General features: G+C 46.0%; 1 protein-coding gene across 2 annotated transcripts in view; it reads right to left on the reverse strand.

Annotated features, from left to right (window-relative positions):
- Positions 1–2,912: 2,912 nt before the first annotated feature.
- FAT2 (FAT atypical cadherin 2) overlaps positions 2,913–16,141 on the reverse strand; it is a 108,730-nt gene continuing 95,501 nt past the window's right edge. For both annotated transcript variants that reach the window (XM_072630769.1, XM_072630770.1), the window contains 5 exons: positions 13,643–13,788; positions 10,421–10,865; positions 9,152–9,305; positions 5,847–6,331; positions 2,913–4,698 (listed from right to left, as the gene is read on the reverse strand). In XM_072630769.1, the coding sequence (XP_072486870.1) occupies positions 4,178–4,698; positions 5,847–6,331; positions 9,152–9,305; positions 10,421–10,865; positions 13,643–13,788 (1,751 nt within the window). In that variant the 3' untranslated portion in view covers positions 2,913–4,177. The remainder of the gene's footprint in view (positions 4,699–5,846; positions 6,332–9,151; positions 9,306–10,420; positions 10,866–13,642; positions 13,789–16,141) is intronic.

Raw genomic sequence — 16,141 nt, forward strand, 5'->3', positions numbered from 1 at the left:
TCAACAATAAGATGGCCTGGTCACCAGACCTTCCACCCTGGTTGCTCCACTCGAGACACGTCATTCAGTTTATCATTGTCCTCCTTTAAACGTGAAGCCCAGAACTGAACACAGTACTCCAGGTGTGATCTGGTGTCTCAGATGGCATTAGCTTTCTTGATTGCCCTGTCACACTGGTGTTCTGCTGCTAATACTTTTTTGGGCCTCACTCCTGCATGGCAGGCTTCTTGGGTAAGGGGCTACTTTGGTAGAATCATCTGTGTCAACACTCCTCGGGGGAACCAGGGACTGCTGACTGGGTTGCTTCCTTCAGACTTACAAAGCCCCATCAAAAATAGAAAAAGCCAGGAACAGAGTTCTGAGGAAGCTAAGAAGTTGGGGATTTGATCTGCAAAGATACCAAAGCCCAATTGCACTGAGAATTTGTAATAATTTAACAACCATTCTGTTCCTAGATGCCAGCATCAAATCATAAGTGATATGCGGATAAAGAACGTTCATCTGAGAAGGAAATCTTGAAGATTCTTCTCTAGTTTGACTAAGGAATGCCCTCTGGTGGCCAGACTCTTAATAACTCAGAAAAGGCAGGGGTAGGCGGAATAAAGGCACAGTGGCTAAACCTGTCACTGACCTCTTGGACAGAGGCTAGCTGGGAGGTGATAATGACCATCGATAAGCCATTACAGCCTCCGAACAGAAATGAACTTCACCAAGTTCTCACCCATTCAGTATTCTCTTCTAGCATCCCTGACAGGGTAGAGGGCAGGGGTCATCCAGCCTCTGCTCCCCCACCTTCGTGGGGAGCCAGCATCTCCAGAGAGATGAGCTCTAGGAAGCTCATGTCGTTATTGAATACCACTGAGCATTAGAAAGTTCTTTCTTACTGAGTTGGAATAGTCTTCTTGTGTCTTCTGTTCACTGATTCCTGTTCTGTTTTCTGGGGCCAAGCAGAAGCGTAATTCCTGAAATAGTACTCTGCCTGGTGAACTTGGGGAGTGGGACATTACTAGGAGAGACTGGAAGTGCTGGTGGGTAGGATCAGGGCATGCAGGAAATAGATGGTGGTTGAAATAGTAATAAAAGGCAGAATTTCCACAGTGCCCTTTGAGGGGGCAGTATGGCAACCAGTGTCACAGATTCACCCAGGCACATAGGTCTTCACGGCTGCCTTTTGCCTCAGTGGCTCCAAAAGAAGGGGTATTTAGCACCCTGTGTACATAAGGCTCCATGTACTACTTCTGACTCCAGAAAGCCAGCACTCTCACCTTCCTCCCCAGGGCTGTAAAAAAACTTGGTGGATGTGGCTGCCACAGAGACCTCCCTAGATAAGGATGGGGGTGCCTTTCTGCAAGAAGCTTTCCTCAGTCCCCCTTACTGCTGGTGCTGTCACTGAAATGACCTCCAGTTCATCCAGCTGTCCTTCTTTGTATGTAGTTGTTTGCACATTGTCTCCCCCATGAGTCTGTGAGCTCCCTGAGGGCAAGGGCTGGTTTTTGCCTTTTTTTGTATCTCCAGCATTTAGCACAGTGCCTGGCACATAGTAGGTGCATATTAAATACAGTAGATGCTAGTTGACTTGTCTTTTCCTTGTTCAAGATTCCTATAAATGTTACCTACAATTGTCTTGGGTTGGAGGGTCATGTAAAGTGAAGCAAGGGGAAGAAGGGAGAGACTATGCCAGTTTGAACATTTCTGCAGGCTGGAAATGACTTGGGTACAGATTAATAATAAATAAAATTATTTCTTACAGGCTAGCTTAAATTGCAGTAATACAGTAATAGTATTAACATTTTTCCTGTCCTCTCCGAACCCGCCACTCCAGCAAGATCACTCTTGTCCATACTCCTACCCAGGCCCTGGAGCTCATTCGTATCTCCAGGCCTGGTCCAGGGAAGTGTAGGCCTCTGTTCCATCATTCTGTTTCCTCTGCCAAGGTCTTCCCCCTCACCAAAACCTGCCTATCCTTCAGAAACTAGGTCAAGGAAAAATAAAGCTCACATTTCTAAGGTTTATGGAATATTTTCCTCACAACCCTGTGATATAGTTAAGTATCATTACCCCATTTTGTGGATGAGGAAAGTGAGACTCAGAAAAGGGACTCATCTGAGCCACACAATATAGATGCAGGATCTTCATTAGCCTTCCCTGTTGTAGTGCACACACGTAGCTCCTCTGAGCTTGAAGGGTTCTGAGAGGTCGTCATTTCACAGATGAGGAGACTGCGGTCCGGAGACATCCACAAGGACGTGCTCAGTTTCACACTGCTGCACAGTGTTGAGAGCCAGAATTCTAACTCCAAAGCCAGCACCCTTCCCGTCATGCTCCTCTGCTTTGGTCACTAGGTACTACCAGATACTGTGGTTTCCTTTTCATGGATTTATGCACGTGTATCCCTAGTGAGTCTGTAAGCTCCCTGAGACTACAGATGGACTTTTCCTCTTGCCTTTCCCATGGAGGGCAGGTAGGTGGCACAGCAGATAGAGTGCCAAGGTCTGGAGTCAGGAAGACTCATCTTCCTGAATTCAGATCTGGCCTCGGACACTTACTGCTGTGGGCAAGTCATTTAACCCCCTTTGCCTCAGTTTCCTCATCTGTAAAATGAGCTGGAGAAAGAAATGTCAAACCATTTCAGTATCTTTGACAAGAAAATTTCAAAGAGGGTTACAAAGAGTTAGACATGACTGAAATGACTGAACAACAACAAATCCCCATGGAACCTGGCACGAGGTTGGGCCCACAGAAAAGCTGAATGAATGCTTGTGGGACTGAAAGCAGACAGTATGGTCCAGTGGAATCCACATCATAGCCTTGAAGCCAACAAGGAAGCTACATCGTGCTTGCCAGCCCCCCTCCCCATATACCCTCCTGCCAACCTAACTCAGGCTAGGCAAGAAAAGTCAAGATCCAGAAAATAAAATAAAAGTTCTCTTTTATTGTAAAAAAAAAAAAATCCATTCACACATATCAGCAGACACACTTTCACACACCACATTCATTCCATTCCAAGGTAGACTTCCACAGATAACACAGCAGTCAGTGCAAGATGCTCTGTGGAGGCCCCCAGTTTTCAACTCCAGAGACGATACACGAAAAGGCAGTGGACCGTAGTGAGGGATGGGAAAGTGGGGGGCAGCCAGGGGCCTGAGTCCCCATCCCCACTCCCTCTCCCAGCTATCTACATTTACTAGACATATAAGAACACGTGTACGCGTGCTCACCCACACTGACACCTCCATGCATGGGTGTGGCATCACCTCACAGAATACTGGGATGGGCAGGCCTGGAGTAGGGGTTTGGGAACAGTGGGTGACTGGAGAGCCACGTGAGGCCTCACAGCCGTGGGCTGATGGTGAAGACTACTGTGTGGCCATCCCCTGTGGCCATCCCTGTCCTGTCTTCATGAATGGGGCAGACCCCAGAAACCAAGGGCAGAGAAAAGGAGTCAATATGAAAGACTGTCTTTCTGGCTTCATGGGCCTCCTGATGAAATGGACTCTTCAGGGCTAGCTAGAAGGTGGGATATAAGATCTGGACAAGCCCCACCCACCTACTCACCCCAACCCAGAACAGGACAAGATTTCCTATCAATCATGGGTTTGGGGTCTGTGGGCCAGGCAGTGGTAGGCCATTGAGGTTCCTGGGCAGCTGTTGCTGGACCCCCCTGGGCCAACTCTATCCTTGGAGAGTAGTATTTGCAGGTCTCTACCAACCCTGGTTTCTCAGTGCCCTTCACCATAGCCCTGGAGAAATGATCCTGTTAGGGCCATGGACCTTCTAAAAATGTAGCTCTCATTGAGCTAAATTGGAGACTCAGGGCCAATCCTGTCTGCCTTAAGGATTGAGGAGAAAAAAAACTGCAAAAGCCTTGCCTCCTCAGCTTGAATTCAAGACCACTTTCTCCAACCCAGGCAAAGATTTCCTAGGCAACTGGTTTGTGCTCTCCTGGTTATCCAGGGGCTGGGTCTGTCTCTGGAGCTGTAAGACATGATACTCACAGGGCCACCCATGCTTCCGGGGGAAATGCTGTGGCACCTAAAGAGCTGTTTGGATATTGTCAGGAGGAGGAGGGGCACAGTGACTTCCTCCCATGCTCTCGCCTGAGAGAGGAAGGAAGGTGTCCAAAGAGCAAGTCCCTTTTTCCCTTCCCTCCCTGCTCTTGTCCTCTGTGGCCCTGCAACTAAAACATGACCTCCTCACAACTGCCATAATCACTCTCCACCATGTCTGATCCCTCGTAATGCAGTGGGCGGCCCGGTGGGCAGGGTACCACCTCACAGTCTGCATAGGAGGGTTGGGCCACGCTGAGCCGTACACTCACCCGTTTGTAGGCACCCTCCGTGGGGTAGAGGGGGCCCCCGGGCTGCAGCAGGTGAGAGGGGTAGTAGCTAATGGCTGTGTATTCATTAGGGCAGGGACTATGTGGACGTTCCCTTGGGTCTGGGCTGGGGGGTGGCAGGGGCAGGAAGTCCTCCAGGTTTTGGTTGCTGTATCGGGGTGGAATGGGGGCCCGCTTATTGGTTGACTCCAGTGGGAAGGGGAAGCCTCCATACAGGGTAGATGGCTCAGGTTCCACAGGAGGAGGTGGACCACGGTGGGGTGAAGCTGGCAGTGGGGCCTGGATCACCTCATAGCGGGGGTACTCTTGAAGCTCAGCTGGTGCATACGTGGGGGCCCAGAAGGTGGCCTCTGCTGGGTACACTGGAAAGAAAAGACAAGACAATCAGTTCAAAGCCCCTCAAACTTTTGTGTGACTGAGTGCCCTGGATCTCCTTGCTAACTTTGGCCAATAAGTGACCATCAAGGATAGAGTGGAAGACAGGTGAGGAGACCACAGTAGAGAGGCTGTGAGAGTGCTGGGGGTTTCAGGGGTTTGGGCAGGTGGATCAGATGGCCTGATGAGAATGAATCTACTTAGGAAATCAGGGTTTGGAACTCGAAAGGATCACAGAGCTAGAAGAGACCCACATTTTACAGATGAGGAAACTGAGGCCTAGAGATGCTTCCCTAAGTTACAGTGATAGCAAGGAGGTGTGACAGGTTCAGACTGAGGTTTTCTCTCTCCCTTTCAGCTGTATGATATGCTACTTCTGCATCTGTCCTTGCCCCAGTCAAGACTCCTACACCCAGGGCCAGGGGTATAGGCCTTGTCACAGCCCATGCCCCTCATGTCTGGCTTTCCTGGTCAAAACGAATTCACCTCTGCCAGAGACCTGGAATTGGCTTCAGCTTCCATTCTATAGAAACTGGGTCAGAGCTGCAAGGACTAGCATGGGGGGGTAAGGCTAGAGGTAAAAAAGATCCAGGTCACATTTCTTGGAGGACCGGGATCAACCCAGAGTCACTGGTCATAGTTCCCTTTCTCTTCTCTGTAGGAGTCAAGTCCTGCAAGGAGGTGTGTGAGATAACTTTGGAGCAAAGGGAGGAGGAGAGAGAAGCCTGCTGTCCTTTTCCCAGGCAGGACAGGGTTGCAGGTCCAGGCTGCAAGGAGAGGTGGTAGCAGAGGAAAACCACCACCACCACCACCACCACCACCACTACAAACCCAAGCAGGGAAAGCCAGAATTTTTCCACTAGGCTTCTAGTAGAAAAAAAGAATGATCCCACTGCCCAACACCCCTACCCCATAGATTATCATCATCTTATTTTGTAGAGGAAATGGAGAATGATGGGCCAACTTGCAGAACTCTAAGCAAACAGAACTTTGGATGACTCCCTCAAATTCTTCTGAGCCACAGATGTCCCCCTCCCTCTACCATCTTCCTTCCCACCCCTCCCATCCACTGATGTTCCCTCCCACTCTCAGATGCCCCCTATCTTGATAATGAAGGTTGGGGCAGGCTACTAACCCATCTCTTCCCCAGCCCAGGTGCTCTTAATGACAGACTCATTGTCTGAGTTGGAAGGGGGTGCGGCAGGTGGGAGGTTGGGGGCCACGCTGCAGACGATCATGCTGCGCTGCCGCTGGCCAGGACCAGGCCCAAAGGTGAGGAACTCAGGTGTCACAGAAGCCTTGTGTGCCTCAGGCCCCGCACAGTCCAGGTTGTTGTGGGAGCCAGTGTCCAGAGGGTTGAGCTCAATGGGCATGGTCTGAGTGTCCACCCCAACACTCTTGGCAAAGAGGTCAGGGTCATCCTTGGCCACAGGCCTGTGGGTCTTATCTGGGTGGCAGTAGTAGCAGAGGGCCATAAAGACAATAATGATGAGCACAGTGCAGGCCACTCCAACTGCTATTATCTTAATCTCGTGCTGTCCGTAGCCCCAGTCTTGGAGAGCTGTGGTCTGGGTTGTGGTCTCACAGGGCCCGTTTGGGCACTCAGCCATTTCCTCACACCTTGGCAGAAAGGAAAAAGGAGGTCAGGGTGCAAAATCTCTGCTCGCTTCCTTTTAGTGGACCCCATGACCTCATCTTCTATGTTCTATGCTCTCAAAAAAGAAGTTACCTCCTCCATGCAGCCTCCCCTGATCATTCCCAGAGTGAAGTGATCTTTCCTTCATCTGATCTCATTGTACTTTATGACTTTTTATGGATAGAAATGCGATATAGACCTGTGATTTCATTGGTACAGAGATTCCTAAGAGGAAACACTCCATCAATGTAAGTTGGCACCGTCTCTATTGTTTCAAGTTTTGAATAAGGTTAAAAGACCTGTCCAGGGACACACAACCGTTATGTGTCAGAAATAGGACTTGGATCCTTGTTTAATCATTTCAGTTGTGTCTGACTCTTCCTTTCCCTGTGTGAGGTTTTCTTGGCAAAGATATTGGAATGGTTTGCTGTTTCCTTCTCCAGCTCATTTTACAGATGAGGAAACTGAGGCAAACAGCATTAAGTGATTTGCCTAGGGCCACACAGCTGGTAAGTGTCTGAGGCTGGATTTGAACTCAGGAAGATGAGTCTTCCTGATTCCAAGCCCAGCCACCTAGCATCTCCAAGGACTTGGACCCTTCTTTATTTTTAGGTCAGCTATATCCACCCCATCACGCTGCCTCTTACTCTTTTTACATACTCTCCATGCCTTGGCTTATATTTCTCTAGCTATGTGTGATCCTGGGCACTTAGCCACTCGATGCTCTAGCTGATTGTTTAAGACTCTAAGCTTAGAGAAGATGACCATTTTATGTAAAGATGATTTGTTATCCTTTTTAGAGTTTAGTTTCTCAGGATCCATGGCCATGACAATGTCTAGTTTCCAGGTGTTAGATAATAACTCCCAGAATAGTCTCAAGGATCCTAGATAGTAATTCCTAGAATCATAGTGATAGACAGTCCTATTGCAACTGCTCCATGAGATATGGGGGTGACATAATTGATATTTACTATGCTTGCAATGAATGACAATATTGCTAAAATTAACCTGTGAGCTTAATGTTGGCAAGCTGTCTTGTCTGTTGCCCTATAAAGCAAATGGGCACTGGTCAGTGAGTGGGGAACCAAACAGGGGAACCCATTCAGGATTTGGGTAATGCACAGAAGAAGGCATGTACCTGCCTCATTGAGGCTTGAAATGCTGTGCCTGCCTCAGTTGACCCCATCGAGATGTAGGAGTGGTTGCTCCCCCTTCTCTCTGACCCCTGTGGGAAGGGTGATTAGGTAATACTGTAGGAGTTGGTGCTCCCATTATCAGAAGCCCCCATGTGAGAAGACAAGACTAGCATAAAGTAAGGTGATTAACCCCTCCAAGGCTGTCTTCCTGTCTGACCAGATCAAGGGTGAACCTGTTAGAGACTGGAGTCCACATCTCCAGTGCCTCCAGTGTGTGTTATCTGTGAAATGACAGTCTACACTGGTACAGGAACTTCCTTGCTGAGAGAAATCCTAGGTCTAGTCCCTATCCCAATCTGCTTAGTTATCTTATCTCTGCCTACTAGATTGTGAATTCCTCGAAGGTAGTGACTATTTTATTTAAATTCTCCTCCTCCTCCACTGCTTTGCACCTAGACTAGACACCTACTGTTTGCTGAATGGTTTATTAAATATTCCATAAACGAGCATATGGTTTTCCTGGAGAATGGGGATTTGAAGTCTCATTTCCTGTTTCCAGAACTTTGTCCCCTGAACTCCACACTGCCCTCTCTTCAGGGAAACTAAGAAATTTTCCAAGGGCCCTCTAGTAAGATGGGACCAGGGAGGAAACCCTTGGTGCACTTCTGTGGAGTAACATTGGGCTCCACCTACTGTCTGAGAATCAGTAAAACAGGGAAGAAATGGTAGAAAGAAGGTTGGCCATGGGAGGCAGATGACCCAATTCTACCAATGGTTCATTGTGTGACCTAAAGACCGTAGTTTTCCCCTCTCCAAGCTGAGAGGGTTGGACTAAATTATCTTTAAGATCCCTTCCAACTCTAACGTTCTGTATTCTAAGGCCACTTTCCTCGTTTTTTATCTTATTCATAATTTATTAAATTAATTAAATATTTTTAAAAATTCAAATTAAAAATTAAATTTAAAAATTAAAATTTTAATTTAAAAATATGTTCTAAAGTCCTCTCATGTTGTTAAGTAGTTTCAGTTGTGTCTGACTCTTCATAACCCCATTTGGGGTTTTCTTAGCAAAGATACTAGAGTGGTTTGCTATTTCTCTCTCCAGTTTGTTCTACAGGTGAGGAATTGAGGGTTAAGTGACTTGTCCAGGGTCACAAAGCTTAGTAAGTGTTTAAGGCCAGATTTGAACTCAGGAAGATGAGTCCCCCTCCATCTTCCTGCTCTATCCACTACAGTACCTAGCTGTCCTCCGCCGCTTTAATATGTTTTTGCTAGGTTTTTGCTTTCTTGTTTTCCCAATTCCAGCACAATGCTAGGCACACAGCAGATGCTCAGTGACTCGTTGTAATAAGAGTGCCAGGGGCCACCCCTCTAGATTTATAGGAGTGCCAGTGTTAGGGTAGAAGCACCTCTCCCCCACCCTGCCAACCCCACAAGGCCAGCCCAAGAGCTGTTGCAAGAGCTCAGCAAAGAGCCACTGCCATTCCACAGGGATTGGCCAACAGGACAAGTTTCGCTCTTGTGATTGACCTCACAGCAGATTCTTTCAACCCTCCAAGCTGCCCTTGATGCCAACCAAGGGATCCAAAGACTGGCACTAGTCCCCCTCTCCCCCTTTTCCCTGGGGAATTAAGGAGAAGAGAGGGTGTCTGCCTCCACTGGCCTTACCTGTCTCCTGTATATGGATAGAGGCAGCTGCAGGCAGCTCCTCCAGGCTTGGGGAGGCAGTTTCCCCCATTCAGACAAGGTCTGGACTCACAGCTCCCTCCACCCAGCTCACAGTGATCCCCAGAGAAAGATGCTGGACATATGCACTTGTATCCTAGGGGAAAGGAAAAACAGTCAAATGATCAAGAAACCCAAGACTGTGAACCCTTCCTGGAGCCCTGCATATTGGCCATCCCAGCCAAGTCTCCCTCGGTATTTAACCTATGGATCCATGTCCAGACGTAGAGAGTTTGTCCCTTTCCTGCCCTGTCCCTGGCCTCTCCTACCGAGGAGTGGAATTTTAGCTTTACCCATAACCAACACAAAACGATCTCTTTTCTCCTACATCTCACCCAAGACATTCTGGAGTCAGGAAGACTTAACATCCCTTAGTTCAAATCTGGCCTCAGACACTTACTAGCTGTGTGACCCTGGGCAAGCCACTTCCCCGGTTTGCCTCATTTTCCTCATTTGTAAAATGAACTGGAGAAGGAAATGGCAAACTCTTCCAGTATCTGCCAGTCACAGAGTCAGACATGACCGAAAAATGACTGAACAGCAACATTAGGAATTAGGACACAGGTTCTTGTTCCTAATCCTCCATTTGTCAGCTGTATGACACTGAGTGTGTCACTTCCCCTCTCTGTACCATAAGAGGGTCTCACTAGAGCATAAGATCATATATTTTTAGAACTAGAAGGGAACTGATAGATCACTGAATCCAACCCCTTCTGTTAACAAATGAGGAAACTGAGGCAGAGAGTGGTTAAGTGACCTGCCCAGGGGTTCAAATCAAGGTCTTTTTGACCCCTAGATCAACACTCTCTACTACACCAGATCTTCTCACAACTTCTCTTTGACATTTTATGTTTTCTTTTCCAAGGTCCCTTTCAGCTTTTACAGTCTATATTTGGAGGTCTCTTCCAGCTCTAACATTCTACGTTCTGTAGTCCTTTAGGAGGCCTTAGAGCAGAGAGGTCTTTTCTGTGTCATTCATGGACCCCTTTGGCAATCTGGTGAAAGCTACCGACCCTTTCTTAGGATAACGTTTTTAAATGCGCAAAAAAAAAAAATACATAGAATTATAGAGGAAACCCTTTATATTCAAATCCAGTTAAAAATTTTTGTAAAACAAGTTCGCAGATGCCACATAAAGAATCATTGACTTAGAGGAAACCTGATAGATTTAGGATGCTGCATCTGGATGAAGCTTGCAGAGAGGGACCTTACCTCCTCCGGAGGTCTCTGCACATTGGCCACCATTAAGGCAAGGGTTCTGGCTGCAGATGCTGCTCTGGGGGCAGCACTGGGTAAGAGCTACCCCCTTCAGAAAGCCTGCTCTCTTCTTCTGAGTACTAGACAGCAACTCCAGTCCTTCTCTGTTGATTGTGACATCTTTCACACACCCTCGAAAGGCTCTGGAAGTCTGCTGAGGCAGGTGAGGACGGATATGGCCACCCAGAAAAAGGTCTCCTCCAACCTGAGGGTTCCTGCAATGCTCTGGGAGCACAGTGGAAGCATTGCCCTTGTTATCAATCTGAAGATGGATGGACATCCTTGTCACCTCCAACAGAACTAAATGCCACTCTTGGTCACTCACAAAGTATATGGAGGAGAGGTTCCCTTGGAAACCACTCAGACAGTGGTACTCCAGACGTGGCATCCCATCAACCAGCTGCAAAGAAAACCCAGAAAGCCATCAATGCGGATCACAACAACTGGCTCTGTGGTCCAGCTATGCAAATAGCCAGTAGCCATGCAATCAGAAGAGAGTGGACTGTGTGACTGCCTTTCCGTATTTCCCCTGTACTGGGAGTAAGATCTGGAAGGGAGATAGCACATACTAGGTGCTTAATGCTTTCTAATTGATAGAGGCCACAGCATAGGCATATATAACTGATTTTTCCTGTTTTTCAGAGTTCTTTGATATTCTGAATTTGTATATAACAGGAATGAGGGTTTGTTTTTATGATCTTGTCTGTTTCATGGCTTTCATGTGTATTCCATTCATAGATGATATTATGTTAATTTTATTGAGCTCCAGAGCACTGTAAAATCTCTGTAGTAAAATTATTAATTGATAGAAAAACTTTTAACCATTCACACTAAAAAAACACAGCATATTTTTTAGTTTTTTATATGGAATTGAATGGATTGATAGAGTTGGTCTACTAATACCAATATCATGGACAAGTGGTATGGATAGAAAATGAGTGAGACCTAGCATTGAATAGAAGGAGATAAGACTTGAACTTCATTTGAGAATACACAGCAGTGGCCCCAGGCACCCTGCTGCTGCAAAAAGCCTAACTCTTTAAGCCCTATTTGAGTCTCCTGTTGGTAGTGTCTCTACCTGACTGAATCACAAAACACCACCATTTCTGAATTATCAAAATTACAGATAGCCCAAAGGGTGATGGAATGATGTGTGGTGGATAGTATATTATGCATTAAGGACAGTTCAAAAAAACATCATTATCCGGGATATATCTAATCAGAAAAGGAGGTAGGTTGGTTGTAAAAATGAGAGGCAAGAAGAATTGGTCATCCCAAGTTCCCAGGTTCACAGAGGAACCAGAGAAGGGCCTTCAGTACATTAAGTGCATTCTCTGGGGAGGATTTTATGGAAAGATACGGCCACAAACCAAACAGGATGAGAAGAGGGTAGCAGTTTGCAGTCTACATTGATGTAGGAAGTACCCACAAGTTGGAAGTCCTTGTAGAACAAGTCCTACTTTTAAAAACACTCACACACATCATCTCCTTTGATCCATACAATGGTCCTGAGAGAGAGAGAGACAGGTCAGGGATCATTACACCCATTTTACAGATGGGAAAGCAGAGGCCCAGAGAGAAGTAACATGCCCACAGTCAACACAGCCAATGAGAAGCAGAGCACGAGACAGATTCCTAATCCAGGCCTCCTTGCACTGCACCACAGGACTTCCTAACCTAGTGTAATCCTCAAAGGGCGATTGTTTTTCTTTGTGCTCGTAGAGGACCAACAGTAAATGGTAAGGCCCTGTTATGTAAGTGTAAACTCTTTTTACTCTCTTTTGAATGCTTGAAGCACCAAATTAGTCTTTGTGGAGGATTTATGGGAAGAATGTGGACAGAAATCATGCAAGATAAGGAAGTGGCAAGGGGGGTTGGTTGGAATGTATATCAATGGAAGGAGAGAGCGTCTTCAGGAACTTTCATCATTGCTGGTGAGACAAGAATGTCACACTGGACACCAGGAGAGAGCTAGGTAAAATGACATGAAATAGAGGAAGAGACGCTAAGGTTGAACATTCAAGGAGATGAAGGGGAGGGTGGGGGGTGTCCCTTGGATTGGGAAGTCTTCCTGGAGGAAGTGGTTCTGGAACTGTGCCTTGAAGGATGGATAGAATTTGGATCACCAGGAAGGAGGTCAAGAATATATCGAATAAGAAATGTAAGAAACAATGTGAACATGAGGCAAGGAGCTTTATTCCAATCAGGCAGTAATACTTTGTATGAATCTGTTAATTGGCTTTAGGTACCTTGAAGAATCCTGAGAGTCCAGGACCCAGAACCCTGTGAGATACTTTGCTTCGTGGGCATAAATGAGAAAAATACAAAAGATGTTCAGAAGGTCTGGATACGGGCTCTGGCACCTAGGTTGGTCAGTAGGGGACATATATTCTGTCAACTTCACCAGTTTATTTAGGGCAAGCCCTGACCATATGTTCTTCAAAGGTAAAACCAAAGTTTACTATTCCATGTAACACAGATACATGCCTAGGACCTCACCAGGTGCCCTGTGCAGGGTCAATAATTATATATGGCATAAGTATGTGAGGGGCAGCTAGGTGGTGCAGTGGGTGGAGTGCTGGACTTGGCATCAGGAAGACCCCAGTTCAAATCTAGCCTCAGGACACTTACTAGCTGTATGACCCTGGGCAAGTGACTTAACCTTGTTTGCCTCAGTTTCCTCATCTATAAAATGAACTGGAGAAGGAAATGGCAAACACTCCAGTATCTTTGCCAAGAAGAATCCAAATGGGGTCATGAAGAGTTCAGATATGACTGAAACAACTGCAGAACAACAAAATAGTTATCTTAACTTATTTCTCCTGAGTAGGTGTCCTGGTACAGCACAGAGAACTCTAGGCTAGGAGATAGATCTCTATTCAAGACTTAGCTCTGTCATTCTCTGGGGGCCCTTAAACATGTCACTTAATTTCTCTGGGCTTCAGTTTCCTTCTCCGCATTATAAGATGATGGAACAAGATAATGTTGGAGTCACCTTTTAGCTCTTCTAAGAGTCCCTTCCACTTATGACAGTGAATTTCCATTCCACCTCACACCCTCTAACTCTCATACCCTGTCCAGCTCTAACAGTCTTTTTAAGGATCTCTTTGTCAGGAAACAGACAGTCAGGCAAGACCAGCCCCTCTTTCCCTTGCTCCGCAGAAGATCAAACCCTACCTCGAGGAATGCCACTGTGGACCAGTTGAGGAAGAGCAGTGAAGCATGAGGCTGCTGGGTTTTCAGCTGGAAACGGATCCGCCAATCCTGGGCAAAAGGGTGTTGGTACCGTACCAAGCTCTGACTGCCAAACCTGGCAGCTGTGTCTGCAACAACAAGCTTTGTTACCTTAATCCTAGTCAGATCGAAATTTTTCTTCTCTGTCCTTAGGGAAGTAGGGACCCCTACTAGTTCAAGGCTTTCTCTGGGGCCAGAGTTAAGACATATGTAGGGCTGGGGTTAATCAAAGGTACAAACCATGGCTCAATGAGGGGCATTTCTTAGTAAGTCTTCAGGACCAGGGATGGGGGTCAGTTGGGGGCCATGGTTAGAGAGAAGTATCTATTCCATACTGGCATTAAATTGTGGCTTTTTCTACAGAAAAAAAAACGTGTCTACACTTGGTCCTTCCTCTTCCTTACCCCTCTATCTCTTCTCAGGCTCCTGCGATTTGGCTTCCATTATTACCACTGAACTAAAATTGCCGTCATCAGTGTCTTAATCAACAAATCCAAAGACATTTTCTGCCCCCATCTTTTTTTTTGCCCTTTTAGATGTTATTTGTTGTGCCAAATAGGTGACCACAGAACTAATCATTCTGCTTCTTTTTACTTCTGATTCTATTGAGAATAACCTCAAAGAGTTATTTAATGTTTCCACATATCTATTTTCTATCATCTTCCAGAGATAATAGATCTTAGAGATGTTGATGTGAAAAGCAATGAGGGTTGGCAGAAAGGATCTATAGAGCTTAAGCAATATGAAGCTGGAGGGCAGGGCTAGTTGCATCTAGTCAGGTCTAAGTGATGCCTGTGCTTGCTGCTTGTTCAGGATTATAAAGTGAGAGAGCTATTTGCCAAGTTTTATTCTTTGTCCAACTTGATGTCAAAAACTGAAGCCTCATCCTCAATTACCCTGCTTCCTAACTCAATTAGACTTTGTCTTTGCCCTCATCCTTCCTGACCTCTATGTAGCATTGCACCCAGTTTCCTTCCCCTCTTCTAAAAACATCATGTTCTCTTGGTTCTCCTCTTGCCATACTGACCGCTCCATCTGTTTCCTTTCCTGGTTCCTCATCTCCTCCCCAACTCCTTAGACAGGGGTTATCTCCAGTGTTCTATCCTTGGTCTTCTCTTTCTCTACATTCTTTCCCTGAGTGATCTCACTCCCATGGATTCATTTTCATATATATATATATATATATATATATATATATAAAGATAATTCTGAAAGCTATACCTCCACCCTTACCCTTTCTCCAGAGCTCCAGTACCATATTTTAAATTGCCAGATAGATATCTTCACTCAGATAATCCATTGGCACTTAAAACACAACATGTCCCAAATTGAACTATTCATCTTTCCCTCTTCCTAACTTCTCTGTTTCTGCTTATGTCATCGCCATCTTCCCAGCCACCCATGCTTATAATCTTGGAGTCATTGTTGACCCCTTTGTCTTCTCACAGCCCCTTCCCACCGCCCCCATTCAGTCTTGTTAACAATGCTATCCCTGCAATATCTCTCCATGCTAGATAGAGGGGATGCAGACACTTTTGGACACATTGAGTTTGAGAAGCAAATGGGATATCCAGCAAGGCTTTTAGCTAGTAATGGGAGACTACAGTTCAGGAGAGAAATTAAGACTGAATATATTGATTTGGAAGTTGTCCACACAGATATCATTGAATCCATGGGAGCAGATGAGATCACAAGGAAAAAGGTGAGAAATAGTAGGTCTGAGACATAGCTTTGGAGACATCCAAGGATATGGATGGTGATTCAGCAAAGGAAACCGAGGAGGAATGGTCAAAGAAGTAGGGGAAGGGGGAACCAGGAGAGAGGAATGTCATGGAAGCTAAGGCAAGGGTGGGGGTAGGGAAGAGTATCAAGGAAGGGGTAGGTGACAATGTCAAAAGTTTCAGGGAAGTCAAGAGCAATAGAGACTGATGAAAGGCCATGGGCTTGAGCCGGTAAGAAACTATTGGCAATCTTGGTGAGCGCAGTTTCATTAAAGTACCAGATTGTCACACTCTGTATACATCCCCAAAGTTTCCTGTATTCATGCTTTTGTTCCCACTGTTCCTGCTACCTGAAATGCCCTCCATCCCATTCTTTGCTTTTTCACTTTCTAGCCACCCTTAAAAGCCTGTCTTTACCAAAATAGCCTTTTCTGATTCTCCCCAATGGTAACAATTTTTCCCTTCTTAGCCTAGGCCTGGCATAGTGCTGTGTTTTGCACTTTTCTGATATACTTGTTTTATCATCATCTTGGTATATATATATCAGATCCACCAACCAGAACTGAAGCTTACATTAGGACAGGGACTCTAAATTTTGTATCCCTTCTAGTATCCAGCTCAGTACTTAATATGTAATATCTAGTTAAAATTGATTCAATTCAATCCACACTAGTCTAACTGCTACAATGCAGGTGCAACAACCTGGGATGTAATGGAATTA

This window comes from Notamacropus eugenii, chromosome 1 (assembly GCF_028372415.1).
Source record: "Notamacropus eugenii isolate mMacEug1 chromosome 1, mMacEug1.pri_v2, whole genome shotgun sequence".
NCBI classification, from domain to species: domain Eukaryota; kingdom Metazoa; phylum Chordata; class Mammalia; order Diprotodontia; family Macropodidae; genus Notamacropus; species Notamacropus eugenii.